At 35.6% G+C, this 23540-nt stretch overlaps 2 protein-coding genes across 11 annotated transcripts in view; one reads left to right on the top strand and one right to left on the bottom strand.

Annotated features, from left to right (window-relative positions):
* Positions 1–3809, bottom strand: part of LOC144979657 (uncharacterized protein C8orf34 homolog) — a 59006-nt gene extending 55197 nt beyond the window's left edge. For 4 of the 10 annotated variants that reach the window (XR_013646751.1, XM_078926488.1, XM_078926494.1 and 1 more), the window contains exon 1: positions 308–456. Coding sequence is in view for 6 of the 10 variants with exons in the window: in XM_078926488.1 (XP_078782614.1) it covers positions 308–370 (63 nt within the window). In the remaining 4 variants the exon portion in view is untranslated. Of the gene's footprint in view, positions 1–307; positions 460–885; positions 905–3743 lie in introns of those variants that run through there. The other 6 variants (XR_013646752.1, XM_078926491.1, XM_078926492.1 and 3 more) reach the window with 5 other exon arrangements.
* The window catches only part of LOC144979119 (translation initiation factor eIF2B subunit delta-like), a 35415-nt gene continuing 12962 nt past the window's right edge, over positions 1088–23540 (top strand). Inside the window, exons 1-6 of the mRNA XM_078925718.1 lie at positions 1088–1133; positions 1265–1352; positions 8820–9064; positions 20713–20864; positions 21912–22038; positions 23040–23205. Of these exons, the coding sequence (XP_078781844.1) occupies positions 1088–1133; positions 1265–1352; positions 8820–9064; positions 20713–20864; positions 21912–22038; positions 23040–23205 (824 nt within the window). The remainder of the gene's footprint in view (positions 1134–1264; positions 1353–8819; positions 9065–20712; positions 20865–21911; positions 22039–23039; positions 23206–23540) is intronic.

Raw genomic sequence — 23540 nt, 5'->3', positions numbered from 1 at the left:
AAATTATTATTGAAACTTATTGATTATTGAATTGCACTTAAAGTCTAGTGCAAATTGTCACGAACGGTGTCTTGAAAGAAAAATATGACACATTTAACAAATAAAAAGAATTGCATTAAACTTTGAAAGCGCAGCAACATATCTATTTTCCTTTCCAATCTGATTCGGTTAACATAGAAGGTCAATAATTTTGGATAAAAGTTCTAATTTGCAAGCTCTGACATGATGATTGAAATAAAATCTCTCGACTCTCGGGGCTCATCAAATGAAAGATCAGCATTCCAGCAGAAAGGATACAAAGAATTACCTCAAACAGGGGACCCAATCGATGCCTTTCCATATAGGCATTAATTCTAGACTGGGATGACATTGTCGTTTAATTTTTATGGAGACCAGTTTTATTTTTCAGCAGACTATGTAGAGAATGTCAGCCATTAATAAACAACCGGTTGTGATGGGTCGAGTATGCGGATACAATAAACGAGTATCGATAGAGATAAACGTGACATGGTATTTTGATACAATTATTTTCAATGTGTTATAAAAAAAGGACAGTAAAATTATTCAAAAGAAATTTTACATTTTGACTTTCCAAAATATTAAGCAACGCTTATTTAAAACAAAGTCATAAGTATTCATAAGAAATACATACTAAACGATACAATAGTATCGGTGGAAAAAGAACTTCCATCAACTAGTATGTGAGTCAGTCGAATAAAATTGTCAAATATCAAAGTGCGATGAGGATGGTTTCTTTTGAAAATAGGTAGTAGAACGTTTTGTATTTATATTCTTCAAGTGTTTTAAACGAAACAAACATGTGTAACCAAGACGTAAAAAATATTAACATTTTAAACTAAAAATGGAGTGTGAGAGGCGACTGACCGTTGCTTTATTTCTTCAAGAAAAATGGAACTGTGTTTTCCGTCCACCAGTATACTGAATACACAGCTCCTTTCCAGGCATACTATTTTCTTTCTTTCTTCTTCTTCTTTTTTTTTTTTTTTTTTTTTTTTTTTTTTGTACTCCCTTGCCAAAAAATTCTTAATTTTCAACTTCAACATGGTGGCAGGGAGATAAGTACTAGATGGGTATTCTCATGGGTATACTCATATTTAATTCAGACTCTCAGAGTCAGACAGAGGATTTACAAAAAAAAAAAAAAAAAAAAAAAAAAAAAAAAAGGAAAACTATAACTTCTCACAGACACGCCAAGCGCAGGGAAAATCCATTTAACCATCTCCCACCCACTATATGATTCCAGGCAGGGGGAGCCAAATGGTCTCAATCATGTTCCAGAACAAGAACACGGAAAGAATAAATGATAAAAGGGCGACGGGGAAGACTGCAAGGTAAAGGACCAATCAACAACAAGTCCAAGACAACCAACTTTCCCTATATATACTATATATATATATATATATATATATATATATATATATATATATATATATATATATATATATATATATATATATATATATATATATATATATATATATATATATATATAAACTGTAGGTCCTAGGGGTCTCAACTCAAAACTTTAAAACCACTGAAAAATTTCGCAATCGACATACGACAACCAAAATACAAATAATACATATGAACTTATCAAATTCATAATTAATCAGCATTATTATATCACGATGAATAATATGTAATCATAATATGGTACTCGCTTTCGGATCGGAAGGTCCTTGGTTCGAGCCTTGCTCGGCGAATAGTTGAGTCCTTGGAGAAGGCTCTTTACTCACAATGTCTCACCGTACTCAGTTGTAAAATGAGTACCTGGCCGTTAACATCGTTTTCTCTGTCCTTAAAAATTGTAATATTGCCTAACAGGCGTATGTCTTGTCCTACATGTTATGTGTTGTTGTTGGCCAGGGACCCCTTCTAAAGCGCTTTGAGCACGTGTAGTGTATATTGCGCTATATAAAAAAAGCTCATAGCTAATTTTCACTTTATCCCACCATATTATCAGACCAGCCATTATATATTCATTTACAAAAGAAACTAGACAAATCTTATTTGCTATTGTCTCACATAAGAGAAAACATATTGATCCATAGGATATATCTTAAAGAAGATGACAATTTTTCATTTCTGTTGGTGTAGCACATGCCTTTATTTAACACTTGAGCTTTTATATAATTATGTATCTTATTTTATAAAAGTGCCTTAAAGCATAAATTCATGGAATTTGCGCGCTAAACAAATGATTTATAATTATTATCATTATTCAGTGACACAGGTGAGAAGCAGCAGCGGACCGCTAAACAGGTCGATATAAAAGGTACATTTTGTAAATACGCACCAAATAGATTTTGGATATTTATCTCACATAAGCATTGATACGTAGTTGCCGCACAAATATTCACTCTCGGTGAGCATTTTTTTGAAATATCACAAACCTGTAAATCAGACCAAAGCGGACCCTTTTGCACAAAGTTGCTCGAATGAGGTGAGCACGTGAACTCCAGGCCTGGGATTAGAATATGTGGGATGGCATTTTGTTTACAGACAATTTGCATTTTGAAGTTGATTCAAGAGACAAACACACTTCGTGCTATCGATGTTGAGATGAATGTTTCAAAAACGAAACCATCAGTGAAATGACACATCGAGAATATAGATCTGTAATGGTGTGGGGAGTGATGCTTGGTGGCAGAAAATCTGAGCTAATACAAATCAACCAGTGACTCATCTCAGCGATATTCTTGAACTAATTATTGTCCCGTGTGTTCGGAATCAGAATAATCAAGTTATTTCAATATAACGCCTCGGCGCATAGATGGTCAACAAATATCTGCTTTCCTAAACGAATTAAATTCTGCAATTCATTAATTTTAAAGTAAAGACAATTTCTCTTTAAATTATGTCAGATTGAATTAGAACAATTTCACCAAGAATACAGTCGTAATTGTCCCAACAAACCTCGCCTGAACCTGGTATTATAAGTAAGAGAAACACAATAGTCAGTTTAAAATCCATGTCTTTTTACCCTAATTACATGTGAACGAATTAAACTACAGGTCTTTTTCAGGAAAGAGTCTCTCGTATCTTAAGTCTTCACTGTGTATTAAACTTAAAAGTGAGTAAAATTAAATGAATAAAAAATGTTAAAAGTCGATCAAACTTCTCGAGTCACCTGGAATGGTGTCAACGTGTTGAAGTTGAAAATTAAGAATTTTTGACAAGGGAGTACAAAAAAAGAAAGAAAATATTATGCCTAGAAGAACCTCGAACCCCTAACCCATCCCAATCATGTTATAGTTACGCTGTGCTAAGACACCCGGCCACCTCACCTTCTCGCGCTCGGCCAAATAATAGTTATACATAGTTGTGTATTCAATACACTGATGGACGGAAAACACAGTTCTAAAAGAAAAAGTAAGAATGGCAATCTATTCGGATGACGAAAAAGTGAAAAAGACTGATGCAAACATGATCTAAAAAATGTAAACACGACGAAAGTTATTATGACAGGTTTACATTCATAATCTATTTGTTAACGACCAAGAGAAATTATATTTTAAGGTTTGAATGAATACTCATTAATATCCCGTTTAAATTCATTTCTATCGGTATGAGTTTGCTGTATTTGTATTTCTGGTTTTGACTTTAGTTGAACAGATTTGCAAAAGAAACAAACAATAAAAAAAGCAAGCAGATGTGAACTTCAAAAGTTGACATGACATGGTATCATCATTTTGGTTAATCTCATTTGTCAGTGTGCCTACTTCATCATTTAATGACAATGCGATCTTTCAAAATAAATATCACAAAACCACGACGAATGGCCTAGTCTGTGACTGTGGCTGGAAGTGATACTATCACTGATAGTGACTCAGTGACTAGGTAGTCGCATCGCCCGTGGCTGAGCCGCTGATCGAGCCCCGATATCGATGTTACGGCTCTGGAGTGAAAATTGTGTTTACCGGTGAACATAGTTTTACTTCCATTGCCGTGGAATCGCTTCCTGTGCACTAATTTCGTCACTTCCGGTCTCATTTTAAAGAGGAGAAGCCAGCGCATCAGGCGGCGTTTTCAGATTTTTAATCCGTTCATTCTTTGTTCAGATGCCAGCTGTTTGAAAATTTGGTAAGTTTTAACTTCATTTTAAATACATTTTTCATTATATTACCTATTTTTAATTAATGTTATATTATTCGCCAACCATTTTTCTCTATTTGTGTGAATTTTGGTGGTGATTGATGCTGGCGAAAGCGTCTTTTAGTGACTTTAAATACGATGCGTGTTCATGAAGTTGGCGACAGCCAACCAGGATTGCCTCTCGATGTATCCCCGAGTCTCCTGTGTACAGTGCAGTCTGTAAACTATCGACTGCGTTTGCTTTTGTGACTTGTATAAATAATTTCAAGCTAAATAATTGCTGTAAAAAGACTGAAAATAGTCCCATCCATAATTTTAGTTTTATTTTATGAATGAATGTTGAAACTGAAATGACTTTTTAACTGGGATGATACCGGACAACTAAAAATTATGTTCCACTGATATTATTTTTTATCTTTTATTTTTGTTTGTTCTGCAGGTTAAGTGTGTTGGTTTAATTTAATGTGGTTAATTTCAATACAAATAATACAGAATAGCATGATAGAGCCAATTCAAGTATATTTCATTCATTACTTTACTCTTTACCACAACAAAAATTATTATATAACTTTTAATTTTGTTGATTTAATCATAATCGAAGTACTTTTTTTGTTTTCAGAGTCAGACGTTCATTATGACACCACATTTTCATGTTTCATTTCCTGCCTTGTATTTTTAAATATGAAATTGAAATAACAATATGAATTTGATTGTCTGCCACCTCCAACTCCCGTCGTCTGCCGCCTCGAACTCCAGTCGTCTGTCTTGTATTTTTAAATATGAGATTGAAATAACAACATGAATTTGATTGTCTGCCACCTCCAACTCCCGTCGTCTGCCGCCTCCAGCTCCAGTCGTCTGTCTTGTATTTCTAAATATGAGATTGAAATAACAACATGAATTTGATTGTCTACCACCTCCAACTCCCGTCATCTGCCTCCTCCAGCTCCAATAATCCGCCTTGTATTTTTAAATATGAAATTGAAATAACAACATGAATTTGATTGTCTGCCACCTCCCAACTCCAGTCGTCTGCCGCCTCTAACTCCAGTCGTCTGTCTTGTATTTTTAAATATGAGACTGAAATAACGACATGAATTTGATTGTCTGCCACCTCCAACTCCCGTCGACTGCCTCCTCCAGCTCCAATAATCTGCCTTGTATTTTAAATATGAAATTGAAGTAACAACATGAATTCGATCGTCAGTCTCCCCCAACTACTTCTGTATCATTGCTTGGACTTCGATGTATTTATTCAGTATCATTACCTGGATATTGCCTGTGTCTACATTCCATGCAGCCAACAACCCAGAGTGCCTAGATTTTGTTGTCTTCTGTCTTTTGCCACATATCAGCCATCTTATGGATTTAAGCGAGTCAGTACGTGAGTACCCTTTAATCTGTTCTCTTAGTGATGTTGAATGCAAAGCAATTATCAAATTTTCTAAAGTTCATTTCAATTTTAATGTAGTTTAATAGTTAGTCATATGATACATCTCTTCGAGATGTTCAGTTTGATATATGACATGCCTATGTTGCAGAAAGTTTGCAAAGTGTCGGTATTTATCGGCTTATTGTTTGTTATTATGTAATATGTTACGTAATATTCAATTTTGCATTTTCAGGTTAAGTTTTCTCTACCACTCTTATGTAGTTCTTGTTTTTAATTTTGCATTTTTATCACTGACCATGTTTGCATATATAAAGCGGCAAGCTTGTTTCTCCCGAGTACTGTTGGTGCCCAAATGTCTTGTCCAAGGATGCAAAAACATTGGGCAGTACATTTGCAAGTTGCATTTACTGACACTTGTTCAACTTTATTTCTAGCCCTGTTCATTGTTTTTTTGTTTTTTTTTTCTTCTCTCCGAATACCAGTCATCTTTCGTCTGTTGCTCATTTGCCAATGCCAAATATTAAGTGCCTTCCCAAGGACACAACTTTAGTGTCTAAATTCATACGTTTACGCTCCTTTCCTCTTGTTTTAACAATTTTTGTGTTCAAAATTAATCATAGCCATAGTATTGTAAGCATGCTCTGGAAGAAGACCACCCTCAAATCTGTTTTTAAAGTTATTATCCGTTCCTCGCGTCTTTTTTTTTCATTTTCTAGGGTTATGTAATTGCATGACGTTGCATAATATTGCATAATAATCATTTAATTTTTTAAAAATTTGCTTCGTCTTTCCTTTGCGATCATTTTGATATATGGTTTTATATGTATTCCACCCCAAATAACCGTGATTTTCCATTTCCCCCGCTTTTCGGTTGCTCTCTGGTCACAGTTTTAGTTTCTTTTTTCCTCTTAAATTATATTAAGTATTTTGGTCCACTTTTGCGGACTAATAATCCCGTAACTTTGGTTCTAATTGTCACATTGTCATAATTTTGGTACCATTGAAAAGTGTATTTCTTGCAGAATAGCATGAGACTATTTTGAAAACAATTGCTGCAATCTCAAATTTTCATGCAACTACCTTCAGTGACACTGATAAAAAAAAAATCCGGTTTCCACCCTTTGGATTTAGGGCCTTAATTACTTATAACACATCATTTTTCATCTGGTTCATCTGATAGGTAATATGATATAGGAAAAAGTAAAGAATATTTCTCCACCCGAAGTGGGCGTTCTCCATGTAGAAGTAGAGTACATGATTACTACATACCTATGCACTTTGATAAAATTTTCAAACTCAAAATATCTTAATTTGACCCAGTCAGGGGGGTGGGACTTGAAAAAACATAAAATTTGATACCTTATTTGTTTCTCTACGACTTACGGTTACAGAGTTATTTATATTTTTCTGTTGAATTTTTTTGTCAAGTTTACAGAGAGAATCTGTGATCTCACTGCTGCCTCAAAACCAGCATCTCGCGGCTATTGGGAAATTTTGAGTTTTGCAGTCAACATGGCCCACTTATTGTTTTCAGTAATTTTGTTTCAATTAAAGAATAAATGGCAAGTGTTAGGTATCATTTTAAAGGTCAGAAAATAAGCTTTATTTTCATATAAATCATTTTCATGTATGGAGAGTATGGGAAAAATTAAGTATAAATGAAAATGGTAAAAAATGTGAGGTTTTTGTCCAAAAAAGTGGGGTTGATGGCGAGAAAAATAAAATAATGAGCAAGTGTATCAATTTTGATGAAATTTGGCAGAGATGTTCTTCATTTAATTGTCTATCGATGTATGAAGTATAATTAAAATGTATCCATAATTTAAAAAGTTCTTATAATTCAAAAATTGATAAATTTTTATTTAAATAGATTTCTGAGAAATAAAATCAGGAATTAAGAATAAAATATACCGTTAGAAAGCTTGTTTTGTGCCCTTTAAAATTATACTAACATTAGTTACAAATAAAGCCATGGTGACCAAAACAGTGAAGGGCCAAAAATAAAGTTCCAAAAAACGAGTTTCACCTTACAGTGAGCCTATCGGCGGCCACTGGACTGGAGTTATCAAAGTGCCTAATATGTTATTATACGATGCCATTGATTATATGGGTAGGTTCTTTGGTCTCAATGAAACCTAGACGTCTATATGATTAAAGTGCTTTTCAATAAGATTCTAATGTTACCAAAATTTTGAAAATCAGATGAGCAGAAGAAAAGTTATTTTAGTTGATAGGCTGAGAAATGTTCTTCTTTCTATTTGCCTTTGTTATTGACTGGCAGATTTTGTGACCTGAAATTGTTGCATTTCCGGCAGTAACAACCATTTTGATTTAAAAACTGGCCTAAAAAAATGGCCGCTAAGATTTGAATGGTGGATTTTGCTGGAACAGTTACAGGAGTGCGGTGTACAACTTTGCCCTGAATTTAATTTCATTAAAATGTTAAGATGTTAAATCCCATGCCCTCACTGGAATTTTCATTTACAATTTCTAATTTTTTAATTATCCAAATCTAAATTATGCCCCTATTTTATCCACGATCAAAAGATTACTAAATTGGCATCGCTCTAAACAAAGCAACACCAACGACAGGGTTTTTCCCCCTGAAGAAAATAAGACATAAATCATCCATCCATAAACATAAACAAAAAATATATGGAACTTTTTCTGAGACCCATTGCTCAAAAGTTTAAAAAATCGGGTCACATCAAACTAGGCCCTTTATCAGCTCACTGCTAGAGTGCCAAATGGACGTTTACCAAAGTTCCTAATATGGGCGGTTAAAAAATGTCATGCATCAAAGCATCATTCGAATAGTCCGGAAAGTTCATCCAGTTATAAAAACTAAGTCAACATTTGACTAATTATCAATTAACAATCCATTATGTCATTATGAATATATCGTAGTAGAAAGATCTTCCATGGAGAATGGGAGATCGTTTTTATACCCATAGTGACGTCACAAACACACAGGTTGAAATAACACACAACAGTGAATGGAACTAACAGGGACATCTAACAGGTTACCCGACATGAAAGCAATTCACAACAACAACAACAGCTCAATGGCCAAACAACAACAAACTGGAACACATTGAAACACAACAATAAATACGTTCCCACACTGCTAACGAATCTTAGCTAGGTGGACAGAAGATTCAGAAAAAACCTCAACTACTTCAAGTGCTCTTCACTGGACTATGTGTTGAAAAAAATCTTCTATTTTCTTTATTTTCATGGAAATTTATGATTAGTTCATCCCTACCTGAGGTGGTTTACCACTTATATTGATTTTTATATTGGTTTGCAGACTTTCTTATTCTAATGCAATGGCATCCTCAAGTTCCAAAGTAGACACCAATTCAGCTGCATCCCAGGGCAAAAAAAATAAAGGCAAGTCTAAGAAACTATCAACTGCTTCAACAGAAGATGGACTTCCAGGTCTATCGGGTGCTGCTACAGCCAGTAAATCAGATGCAAAGCAAAGCAAAGACAAAGGAGTAGAAATTCCTATCGAGAAAGACAAATCGGGATCTCAAGACCACCAAGACAAAAGTAAGTATGAAAGTTGATGATTGTTATGAAAATTATCTGGTAAATGGAGTAAAAATATGTCTCTCTGTGTTGTAATATATATATATATTTTTTTTTTATCAGAGAAGTGGCTAAGCAATACGTAAGTCAAAACAGAATCTCCTTCATAAAGCTGTAAGTCTGTGGAATCTATGCGGCTATGTGGTCTTGTGTAATGACATTCATGTTTGAACCGGAAGGACCGTTCTGAGTGGCGCATAGTTGATTCCTTGGAAAAGGCTCGTTACTCACATTCTCTTCCCTTACTTAGATATAAAGATTAATACCTGGCTATCAACAGTGATGTGTCTCTGTCAGAAAAAAGATTATAATATCGCCTACCAGTAACAGGCATCATGTATTGAGTGTTGCTGTTGGCTTGGCACCAATTGTAAAGTGCTTTGAGCATGTTTAGTGGATATTACACTATATAGATGTTCTTGTTTTTAAAAAGTTTTAAAAAGAACAGCTTTCAATGGAATGCAATAATTGCTACTCATATGATAGGATTTCTTTCCACCTGATCTAATAGGAATATTGCTACTCATACGATAGGATTTCTTTCCACCTGATCTAATAGGAATATTGTTACTCATACGATAGGATTTCTTTCCACCTGATCTAATAGGAATATTGCTACTCATACGATAGGATTTCTTTCCACCTGATCTAATAGGAATATTGCTACTCATACGATAGGATTTCTTTCCACCTGATCTAATAGGAATATTGCTACTCATACGATAGGATTTCTTTTCACCTGATCTAATAGGAATATTGCTACTCGTACGATAGGATTTCTGTCCACCTGATCTAATAGGAATATTGCTACTCGTACGATAGGATTTCTGTCCACCTGATCTAATAGGAATATTGCTACTCATACGATAGGATTTCTTTCCACCTGATCTAATAGGAATATTGCTACTCATACGATAGGATTTCTTTCCACCTGATCTAATAGGAATATTGCTACTCATACGATAGGATTTCTTTCCACCTGATCTAATAGGAATATTGCTACTCATACGATAGGATTTCTTTCCACCTGATCTAATAGGAATATTGCTACTCGTACGATAGGATTTCTGTCCACCTGATCTAATAGGAATATTGCTACTCATACGATAGGATTTCTTTCCACCTGATCTAATAGGAATATTGCTACTCATACGATAGGATTTCTTTCCACCTGATCTAATAGGAATATTGCTACTCGTACGATAGGATTTCTGTCCACCTGATCTAATAGGAATATTGCTACTCGTACGATAGGATTTCTGTCCACCTGATCTAATAGGAATATTGCTACTCATACGATAGGATTTCTTTCCACCTGATCTAATAGGAATATTGCTACTCATACGATAGGATTTCTTTCCACCTGATCTAATAGGAATATTGCTACTCGTACGATAGGATTTCTGTCCACCTGATCTAATAGGAATATTGCTACTCATACGATAGGATTTCTTTCCACCTGATCTAATAGGAATATTGCTACTCATACGATAGGATTTCTTTCCACCTGATCTAATAGGAATATTGCTACTCATACGATAGGATTTCTTTCCACCTGATCTAATAGGAATATTGCTACTCATACGATAGGATTTCTTTCCACCTGATCTAATAGGAATATTGCTACTCATACGATAGGATTTCTTTCCACCTGATCTAATAGGAATATTGCTACTCATACGATAGGATTTCTTTCCACCTGATCTAATAGGAATATTGCTACTCGTACGATAGGATTTCTTTCCACCTGATCTAATAGGAATATTGCTACTCGTACGATAGGATTTCTTTCCACCTGATCTAATAGGAATATTGCTACTCATACGATAGGATTTCTTTCCACCTGATCTAATAGGAATATTGCTACTCATACGATAGGATTTCTTTCCACCTGATCTAATAGGAATATTGCTACTCATACGATAGGATTTCTTTCCACCTGATCTAATAGGAATATTGCTACTCATACGATAGGATTTCTTTCCACCTGATCTAATAGGAATATTGCTACTCATACGATAGGATTTCTTTCCACCTGATCTAATAGGAATATTGCTACTCATACGATAGGATTTCTTTCCACCTGATCTAATAGGAATATTGCCACTCATACGATAGGATTTCTTTCCACCTGATCTAATAGGAATATTGCCACTCATACGATAGGATTTCTTTCCACCTGATCTAATAGGAATATTGCTACTCATACAATAGGATTTCTTTCCACCTGATCTAATAGGAATATTGCTACTCATACGATAGGATTTCTTTCCACCTGATCTAATAGGAATATTGCTACTCATACGATAGGATTTCTTTCCACCTGATCTAATAGGAATATTGCTACTCATACGATAGGATTTCTTTCCACCTGATCTAATAGGAATATTGCTACTCATACGATAGGATTTCTTTCCACCTGATCTAATAGGAATATTGCTACTCATACGATAGGATTTCTTTCCACCTGATCTAATGGGAATATTGCTACTCATACGATAGGATTTCTTTCCACCTGATCTAATAGGAATATTGCTACTCATACGATAGGATTTCTTTCCACCTGATCTAATAGGAATATTGCTACTCATACGATAGGATTTCTTTCCACCTGATCTAATAGGAATATTGCTACTCATACGATAGGATTTCTTTCCACCTGATCTAATAGGAATATTGCTACTCATACGATAGGATTTCTTTCCACCTGATCTAATAGGAATATTGCTACTCATACGATAGGATTTCTTTCCACCTGATCTAATAGGAATATTGCTACTCGTACGATAGGATTTCTGTCCACCTGATCTAATAGGAATATTGCTACTCGTACGATAGGATTTCTGTCCACCTGATCTAATAGGAATATTGCTACTCATACGATAGGATTTCTTTCCACCTGATCTAATAGGAATATTGCTACTCATACGATAGGATTTCTTTCCACCTGATCTAATAGGAATATTGCTACTCGTACGATAGGATTTCTGTCCACCTGATCTAATAGGAATATTGCTACTCATACGATAGGATTTCTTTCCACCTGATCTAATAGGAATATTGCTACTCATACGATAGGATTTCTTTCCACCTGATCTAATAGGAATATTGCTACTACGATATTCGTACGCATAGGATTTCTCTCCACCTGATCTAATAGGAATATTGCTACTCTACGATAGGATTTCTGTCCACCTGATCTAATAGGAATATTGCTACTCATACGATAGGATTTCTTTCCACCTGATCTAATAGGAATATTGCTACTCATACGATAGGATTTCTTTCCACCTGATCTAATAGGAATATTGCTACTCGTACGATAGGATTTCTGTCCACCTGATCTAATAGGAATATTGCTACTCATACGATAGGATTTCTTTCCACCTGATCTAATAGGAATATTGCTACTCATACGATAGGATTTCTTTCCACCTGATCTAATAGGAATATTGCTACTCATACGATAGGATTTCTTTCCACCTGATCTAATAGGAATATTGCTACTATACGATAGGATTTCTTTCCACCTGATCTAATAGGAATATTGCTACTCATACGATAGGATTTCTTTCCACCTGATCTAATAGGAATATTGCTACTCATACGATAGGATTTCTTTCCACCTGATCTAATAGGAATATTGCTACTCATACGATAGGATTTCTTTCCACCTGATCTAATAGGAATATTGCTACTCATACGATAGGATTTCTTTCCACCTGATCTAATAGGAATATTGCTACTCATACGATAGGATTTCTTTCCACCTGATCTAATAGGAATATTGCTACTCATACGATAGGATTTCTTTCCACCTGATCTAATAGGAATATTGCTACTCATACGATAGGATTTCTTTCCACCTGATCTAATAGGAATATTGCCACTCATACGATAGGATTTCTTTCCACCTGATCTAATAGGAATATTGCCACTCATACGATAGGATTTCTTTCCACCTGATCTAATAGGAATATTGCCACTCATACGATAGGATTTCTTTCCACCTGATCTAATAGGAATATTGCTACTCATACGATAGGATTTCTTCCACCTGATCTAATAGGAATATTGCTACTCGTACGATAGGATTTCTTTCCACCTGATCTAATAGGAATATTGCTACTCATACGATAGGATTTCTTTCCACCTGATCTAATAGAATATTGCTACTCATACGATAGGATTTCTTTCCACCTGATCTAATAGGAATATTGCTACTCATACGATAGGATTTCTTTCCACCTGATCTAATAGGAATATTGCTACTCATACGATAGGATTTCTTTCCACCTGATCTAATAGGAATATTGCTACTCATACGATAGGATTTCTTTCCACCTGATCTAATAGGAATATTGCTACTCATACGATAGGATTTCTTTCCACCTGATCTAATAGGAATATTGCTACTCATACGATAGGATTTCTTTCCACCTGATCTAATAGGAATATTGCTACTCATACGATAGGATTCTTTCCACCTGATCTAATAGGAATATTGCTACTCATACGATAGGATTTCTTTCCACCTGATCTAATAGGAATATTGCTACTCATACGATAGGATTTCTTTCCACCTGATCTAATAGGAATATTGCTACTCATACGATAGGATTTCTTTCCACCTGATCTAATAGGAATATTGCTACTCATACGATAGGATTTCTTTCCACCTGATCTAATAGGAATATTGCTACTCATACGATAGGATTTCTTTCCACCTGATCTAATAGGAATATTGCTACTCATACGATAGGATTTCTTTCCACCTGATCTAATAGGAATATTGCTACTCATACGATAGGATTTCTTTCCACCTGATCTAATAGGAATATTGCTACTCATACGATAGGATTTCTTTCCACCTGATCTAATAGGAATATTGCTACTCATACGATAGGATTTCTTTCCACCTGATCTAATAGGAATATTGCTACTCATACGATAGGATTTCTTTCCACCTGATCTAATAGGAATATTGCTACTCATACGATAGGATTTCTTTCCACCTGATCTAATAGGAATATTGCTACTCATACGATAGGATTTCTTTCCACCTGATCTAATAGGAATATTGCTACTCATACGATAGGATTTCTTTCCACCTGATCTAATAGGAATATTGCTACTCATACGATAGGATTTCTTTCCACCTGATCTAATAGGAATATTGCTACTCATACGATAGGATTTCTTTCCACCTGATCTAATAGGAATATTGCTACTCATACGATAGGATTTCTTTCCACCTGATCTAATAGGAATATTGCTACTCATACGATAGGATTTCTTTCCACCTGATCTAATAGGAATATTGCTACTCATACGATAGGATTTCTTTCCACCTGATCTAATAGGAATATTGCTACTCATACGATAGGATTTCTTTCCACCTGATCTAATAGGAATATTGCTACTCATACGATAGGATTTCTTTCCACCTGATCTAATAGGAAATAGGAATATTGCTACTCATACGATAGGATTTCTTTCCACCTGATCTAATAGGAATATTGCTACTCATACGATAGGATTTCTTTCCACCTGATCTAATAGGAATATTGCACTCATACGATAGGATTTCTTTCCACCTGATCTAATAGGAATATTGCTACTCATACGATAGGATTTCTTTCCACCTGATCTAATAGGAATATTGCTACTCATACGATAGGATTCTTTCCACCTGATCTAATAGGAATATTGCTACTCATACGATAGGATTTCTTTCCACCTGATCTAATAGGAATATTGCTACTCATACGATAGGATTTCTTTCCACCTGATCTAATAGGAATATTGACTCATACGATAGGATTTTCACCTGATCTAATAGGATATTGCTTCTACATAATTCTGTACTGATCTAATAGTGAATAATTGCTACTCATACATAGGATTTCTTTCACCTGATCTAATAGGAATATTGCTACTCATACGATAGATTTCTTTCCACCTGATCTAATAGGAATATTGCTACTCATACGATAGGATTTCTTTCCACTGATCTAATAGGAATATTGCTACTCATACGATAGGATTTCTTTCCACCTGATCTAATAGGAATATTGCTACTCATACGATAGGATTTCTTTCCACCTGATCTAATAGGAATATTGCTACTCATACGATAGGATTTCTTTCCACCTGATCTAATAGGAATATTGCTACTCATACGATAGGATTTCTTCCACCTGATCTAATAGGAATATTGCTACTCATACGATAGGATTTCTTTCCACCTGATCTAATAGGAATATTGCTACTCATACGATAGGATTTCTTTCCACCTGATCTAATAGGAATATTGCTACTCATACGATAGGATTTCTTTCCACCTGATCTAATAGGAATATTGCTACTCATACGATAGGATTTCTTTCCACCTGATCTAATAGGAATATTGCTACTCATACGATAGGATTTCTTTCCACCTGATCTAATAGGAATATTGCTACTCATACGATAGGATTTCTTTCCACCTGATCTAATAGGAATATTGCTACTCATACGATAGGATTTCTTTCCACCTGATCTAATAGGAATATTGCTACTCATACGATAGGATTTCTTTCCACCTGATCTAATAGGAATATTGCTACTCATACGATAGGATTTCTTTCCACCTGATCTAATAGGAATATTGCTACTCATACGATAGGATTCTTTCCACCTGATCTAATAGGAATATTGCTACTCATACGATAGGATTTCTTTCCACCTGATCTAATAGGAATATTGCTACTCATACGATAGGATTTCTTTCCACCTGATCTAATAGGAATATTGCTACTCATACGATAGGATTTCTTTCCACCTGATCTAATAGGAATATTGCTACTCATACGATAGGATTTCTTTCCACCTGATCTAATAGGAATATTGCCACTCATACGATAGGATTTCTTCCACCTGATCTAATAGGAATATTGCCACTCATACGATAGGATTTCTTTCCACCTGATCTAATAGGAATATTGCCACTCATACGATAGGATTTCTTTCCACCTGATCTAATAGGAATATTGCTACTCATACAATAGGATTTCTGTCCACCTGATCTAATAGGAATATTGCTACTCGTACGATAGGATTTCTGTCCACCTGATCTAATAGGAATATTGCTACTCATACGATAGGATTTCTTTCCACCTGATCTAATAGGAATATTGCTACTCATACGATAGGATTTCTTTCCACCTGATCTAATAGGAATATTGCTACTCGTACGATAGGATTTCTGTCCACCTGATCTAATAGGAATATTGCTACTCATACGATAGGATTTCTTTCCACCTGATCTAATAGGAATATTGCTACTCATACGATAGGATTTCTTTCCACCTGATCTAATAGGAATATTGCTACTCATACGATAGGATTTCTTTCCACCTGATCTAATAGGAATATTGCTACTCATACGATAGGATTTCTTTCCACCTGATCTAATAGGAATATTGCTACTCGTACGATAGGATTTCTTTCCACCTGATCTAATAGGAATATTGCTACTCATACGATAGGATTTCTTTCCACCTGATCTAATAGGAATATTGCTACTCATACGATAGGATTTCTTTCCACCTGATCTAATAGGAATATTGCTACTCATACGATAGGATTTCTTTCCACCTGATCTAATAGGAATATTGCTACTCATACGATAGGATTTCTTTCCACCTGATCTAATAGGAATATTGCTACTCATACGATAGGATTTCTTTCCACCTGATCTAATAGGAATATTGCTACTCATACGATAGGATTTCTTTCCACCTGATCTAATAGGAATATTGCACTCATACGATAGGATTTCTTTCCACCTGATCTAATAGGAATATTGCCACTCATACGATAGGATTTCTTTCCACCTGATCTAATAGGAATATTGCTACTCATACAATAGGATTTCTTTCCACCTGATCTAATAGGAATATTGCTACTCATACGATAGGATTTCTTTCCACCTGATCTAATAGGAATATTGCTACTCATACGATAGGATTTCTTTCCACCTGATCTAATAGGAATATTGCTACTCATACGATAGGATTTCTTTCCACCTGATCTAATAGGAATATTGCTACTCATACGATAGGATTTCTTTCCACCTGATCTAATAGGAATATTGCTACTCATACGATAGGATTTCTTTCCACCTGATCTAATAGGAATATTGCTACTCGTACGATAGGATTTCTTTCCACCTGATCTAATAGGAATATTGCTACTCATACGATAGGATTTCTTTCCACCTGATCTAATAGGAATATTGCTACTCATACGATAGGATTTCTTTCCACCTGATCTAATAGGAATATTGCTACTCATACGATAGGATTTCTTTCCACCTGATCTAATAGGAATATTGCTACTCATACGATAGGATTTCTTTCCACCTGATCTAATAGGAATATTGCTACTCATACGATAGGATTTCTTTCCACCTGATCTAATAGGAATATTGCTACTCATACGATAGGATTTCTTTCCACCTGATCTAATAGGAATATTGCCACTCATACGATAGGATTTCTTTCCACCTGATCTAATAGGAATATTGCCACTCATACGATAGGATTTCTTTCCACCTGATCTAATAGGAATATTGCTACTCATACAATAGGATTTCTTTCCACCTGATCTAATAGGAATATTGCTACTCATACGATAGGATTTCTTTCCACCTGATCTAATAGGAATATTGCTACTCATACGATAGGATTTCTTTCCACCTGATCTAATAGGAATATTGCTACTCATACGATAGGATTTCTTTCCACCTGATCTAATAGGAATATTGCTACTCATACGATAGGATTTCTTTCCACCTGATCTAATAGGAATATTGCTACTCATACGATAGGATTTCTTTCCACCTGATCTAATAGGAATATTGCTACTCATACGATAGGATTTCTTTCCACCTGATCTAATAGGAATATTGCTACTCATACGATAGGATTTCTTTCCACCTGATCTAATAGGAATATTGCTACTCATACGATAGGATTTCTTTCCACCTGATCTAATAGGAATATTGCTACTCATACGATAGGATTTCTTTCCACCTGATCTAATAGGAATATTGCTACTCATACGATAGGATTTCTTTCCACCTGATCTAATAGGAATATTGCTAATCGTACGATAGGATTTCTTTCCACCTGATCTAATAGGAATATTGCTACTCATACGATAGGATTTCTTTCCACCTGATCTAATAGGAATATTGCTACTCATACGATAGGATTTCTTTCCACCTGATCTAATAGGAATATTGCTACTCATACGATAGGATTTCTTTCCACCTGATCTAATAGGAATATTGCTACTCATACGATAGGATTTCTTTCCACCTGATCTAATAGGAATATTGCTACTCATACGATAGGATTTCTTTTCACCTGATCTAATAGGAATATTGCTACTCATACGATAGGATTTCTTTCCACCTGATCTAATAGGAATATTGCTACTCATACGATAGGATTTCTTTCCACCTGATCTAATAGGAATATTGCTACTCATACGATAGGATTTCTTTCCACCTGATCTAATAGGAATATTGCTACTCATACGATAGGATTTCTTTCCACCTGATCTAATAGGAATATTGCTACTCATACGATAGGATTTCTTTCCACCTGATCTAATAGGAATATTGCTACTCATACGATAGGATTTCTTTCCACCTGATCTAATAGGAATATTGCTACTCATACGATAGGATTTCTTTCCACCTGATCTAATAGGAATATTGCTACTCATACGATAGGATTTCTTTCCACCTGATCTAATAGGAATATTGCTACTCATACGATAGGATTTCTTTCCACCTGATCTAATAGGAATATTGCTACTCATACGATAGGATTTCTTTCCACCTGATCTAATAGGAATATTGCTACTCATACGATAGGATTTCTTTCCACCTGATCTAATAGGAATATTGCTACTCATACGATAGGATTTCTTTCCACCTGATCTAATAGGAATATTGCTACTCATATGATAGGATTTCTTTCCACCTGATCTAATAGGAATTGTTGAGCTCGTGATTTATCAAAATTTTAAAGAACTCTGTGGTAAGCTTTTTTTCTGAGTTTTTGGATCATTTGTCATTTAAAATCAGAGTAAATATTGAAAACTAGATCATTTAGATATTTTAAATGTTGATCTTCATCAAAAATTTTTTAAATACAGTGCAGAGTGGATATATTGACAACGATTATATCGACATCACGCTTATATCGAACATGACATCAAAAGTCCCGTTTTTTTTACGCTTTATAACATTCGTATAAATTTATTACCAAAATCGACAATTTTGCCACATTACAGTTATATCGACATGCAAACCATTGATACCAGAATAATTTGTCTTTCAAAAATTTTAAAGATCAAGATATCCAGCAGTGAAATAAAACACAACAGTCAATGAAAATGCAGAGAGATCCCGTAAAACAACAGTCAAAGAAAAACTAAGACTATTGTCCAATAACATCCCGTGAATCTTCATTGACCAAAATCATGATGTCAGTGGTCAAGCCTAGTCCTGGGCCGTGCCATCATATTTCGGTACTGATACCAGTATACCAGTAATGGGAATTCCCAATATCAATATTCTTGGTTTTCAACAAATAGGAAATGAGAAACGCTCCCTACGTCACCCATTATGTGTGAGACTGTCTACTTGTCTACGCAAGCTGCCCTGCTAAGCCAGGCCTGGAGCTGAGACTGAATGTCGGTAAATTGAGACAGACCTTTTACCCCCCCCCCCCCCCCCCCCCTGCCAAAAAAAAAAGGAAATTTTAAAAAATGAAAAATTAACAAACTAAAACCTCAAATTGAGCTAAAATGAATTGCCGATGCTCATCTTATCAGTCTTGATATCATGAGTATATTCAATCCACTATTACTATTACTGGTACTCAGTCTTGATTCCACTCGACAATAGTTCATTTTTTAAGACACCATTGCCGATGTGTAGTCAGATGAAGATAAAAGTACCATTGGGACTGTTTTCGGCCATGCCACTATAGAAGCTATCAAGACCTTCCACTGTTTTTCATATCAACTTCAGGAGGGTGCTTCCTTCCGTCTTTGATGTCCTTGCCAGTGCTCAGAAAGGGTCCATAAACTTCTACTGGGCCTTCAGAGATGGACCACAATAATATTAGACTATTAAAGTCATATAAACTCAACCGTGATCAATTTAAAATCAATAAATATTTGTTTGTTTTATTTTTATTTTTGAATTCGGGGGGCGAAGTGGCCGAGTGGTTAAGGCATTGCACTGTGATCTGGAAGGACCCGGGTTCGAGCCCCACTTCAGGCACTTTCATTTTTTTCCTTGAGCAAGATTATTAACCCCCAATTTGCTCACTTGGACAACATGGGTGATTCCTGTTGACATCAGATACCTTGTTTGATGAATTATCTATATTCCTTAGTGGAATGCCTAGGTGACGATATCTTCTGATGTCGTGGCGAAAAAGGCATAATTTTTTAATTTTAATTTTTGAAAAACTTTGTTTTCTCTAAGTATTTTGTTTTGTTTGTTTGTATTTATTTATTTATTTTGCTGAAAATCTCTTCAGGACCTGGCAAGCAATCAAAAGCCACCAAATCAGGCCCCAAAGATATGAAACCTTCGGGAGAAGGAGAAGGTGTTGGAGGGGGTGGTGTTGGTGGTAGTGGAGAGCAACCAAAATCAAAGGCACAACTAAAGGCTGAAAGAAGGGCAATTCAGGTGAAATATTCTTATCTCTCTTTGTATGTCTTTTTCTTTTTCATTTTAATTTCATGATTTTGTCGAAAAGTGTTTTTATGCATGGTTTTGACCTTCAACCTAAGTTGATAAATCGAAAATAGATTAAGATAGAATGAAACAGTTTCAACAAACTATCAACGTAGGTCGAAGGTCAAAACCATGCATGAAAACACATTTTGCCAAAATCATAAATTATAATGGAAAGAAGAAGATTATATATATACAGACCTGCCGTTCATACCGATTAATCGGTATCATACCGATTTGCAAGACCTTTTTTTCGTATTTACCGATTTCCCGATTTACTTGCCGATCGTACCGATTTCCCGATCTGCATGCCGATCGTACCGATTTCACCAAGTGACCAAGGGCCCGCAGCCCTCCACCCCTCTCTTTTACGTTTACTTTGTGCTTTACGTTGCACGTTAAAATTTTCAAGTCTCGTGAACTTTGACCCGTCCCGCGATACCTCGATAGATCACATGACGTAGCGAGCCTCTTTGTGATGCCCTCACACAGATAGAAAACACACACGGCGCGTTATTTAGTTTTCATTTCCTTTGTGAAGCGACAGCGAGCTGTACTGGTAAACCACCGCGGTCCCTGGCTTCTGACTCGTTACCAAGTGCTACCATCTTTAAATAAGTTAGTAGTCTGATTGCCAGATTGGCGTTGTGCGTGCCATTTTGGGTGTTGGGGAAAAATAAGGGGGGGGGGGGGATAATTGGATAATTTTACGTCTCATACTGATTTTTTTCCCCAGATACTGATTTTTTTACAATGTCATACTGGTTTTCTTTTTCGTGAAGTGGCAGGTCTGTATATATATTACTTTTTATTTTAATTTATAGTTATTTTTTTATTATTTGTTGCTTTTTTGTTTGTTTTTGGCTTAGTATTCTTTATTAGTCGATTTCCTTGCATTTTGAAAGCCACTGTATGAAAATGCAAGATAAGCTTGGCGTTTTTCTTTTTCTTTTTTTTTTCTTTTCAAATTCTTTTTCTTGATTGTTTTATCCAAAACAGGAGAGGCAGAGAGCAGCAAAAGAAGCCAAAAAGGCAGAAGCAACAGGTGCAGGCGGGGCTGCTGCTGGTGCTGCATCTGCTAGCGCTGGAGGTAGTGGGGGTGGAGGAGGAGGAAGTGCTGCATCTGGTGAGTTTATGTATATTTTTTTTTTTTAGATATATTTTGAAAATATTTTATTTACTTATTCATCTATTTGGCTCACACCGTCCCAAAGTAAATTTTTGAAATTCTGGCTTTGTGATCTTGTACGGTTATGTGGTCTAGTGGTATGACACTCGCTTTTGGATCGGAAGGTCCTGGGTTCGAGCTTCGCTCAGCGCATAATTGAGTCCTTGGAGAAAGCTCTTTACTCACATTCTCTCACTGTACTCAGGTGTAAAATGAGTACCTGGCCGTTAACAGCGTTGTCTCTGTCCGAAAAAAATTGTAATATCGCCTAATAGATGTCATGTCCCGTGTTAAATGTTACTGTTGACCAGGGACTCCTTGTAAAGCACATTTAGTGGATATTACGCTATATAAAAGCTCAATTTTTAATTTTTTTTTTATGCCATCAACAATCGAAATCAGTCTGGTAATTAAGTCTGACAACAAATCTTTGCTGTAAATTAAACTTGAAAATAAAAATCACAGTATGAATTTTGATGAGGACAAATTACACACAGGCCCTTATTCATTTTAATTTTTATACTCTCGTCGTGGAAATAAAATTAGACAGGGAAAAATCTTTGAGCCATCAAAGGTCAGAGTTCGTCTGTTGTCAAACTGATTCTTTCGATTGGACAGAAATGAAATAAGTTCAACCTTGACCTGATTTATAAACAATCTAAGGATCGATCAATATGCCTAAATAATCAATTGATTCGACAGATGATAGAATTGCTCTGACATAGTTAAGGGAATTGTAGTTAGGATGTCTCCTTAACTACGCCATTCTCACATCTCTCATTCGTCCTTAGTGTTTCATTTATTCGTGTTTTGTTGCTAAAGGGAAAACCTGAAATATCCATATTTTCTGTCTTAGTTGAATAAATTGAAGTTTCCATTTAATTTCCAATTGCTATTTATTACTTTGAGCTTCGAGCAACAACTTTTTCAATATACTTTATGCAATGTCTTGTTTTCAGGAGGTAAAAAAGACGCATCAGGAGCTGCATCTAAGAAAGACACAAAAGGAGGAGAGGGTGCTTCGGCTGCTGACGACAAAGCCAAGGCAAAGAAGAAGAGCAGCAAAGTTGAAGGAGTTAACTTATCCGAGGAACAGCGATGGGTCATGAAAGAGAAAGAAATGTTGTAAGTTGGCCTACCCAATTTTCTTGACCAACAATTATCACAGACACTGCTATTTAGGGGGCAGCGTGGCTCAGTGGTACGGTCTTTGCTTCGTACCAGAAAGGTACCGAGTTCGATCACCCACCGCTGCGTTGTGTGGCCTTGAGCAAGTCACCTCGCCCTAGCTTAATTTGCGGCGCTGCACTGCGGCCGATGTCTGGGTTATTCCAGTCTTCCCTTGGAATAGACCCTAAAGACAAATTTCCCCTCTGGGATAAATAAAGGGTATTTTATTTATTTTATTTTAATTTATTTTTTATTTATATCCGTGACACACCATTTCAATGCGATTCCAT

Source organism: Berghia stephanieae, chromosome 9, assembly GCF_034508935.2.
Source record: "Berghia stephanieae isolate SIO BIC M18660-M18661 chromosome 9, UCSD_Bste_1.3, whole genome shotgun sequence".
Lineage (NCBI taxonomy): Eukaryota > Metazoa > Mollusca > Gastropoda > Nudibranchia > Aeolidiidae > Berghia > Berghia stephanieae.
This window is presented reverse-complemented; position numbering and strand designations above follow the sequence as displayed.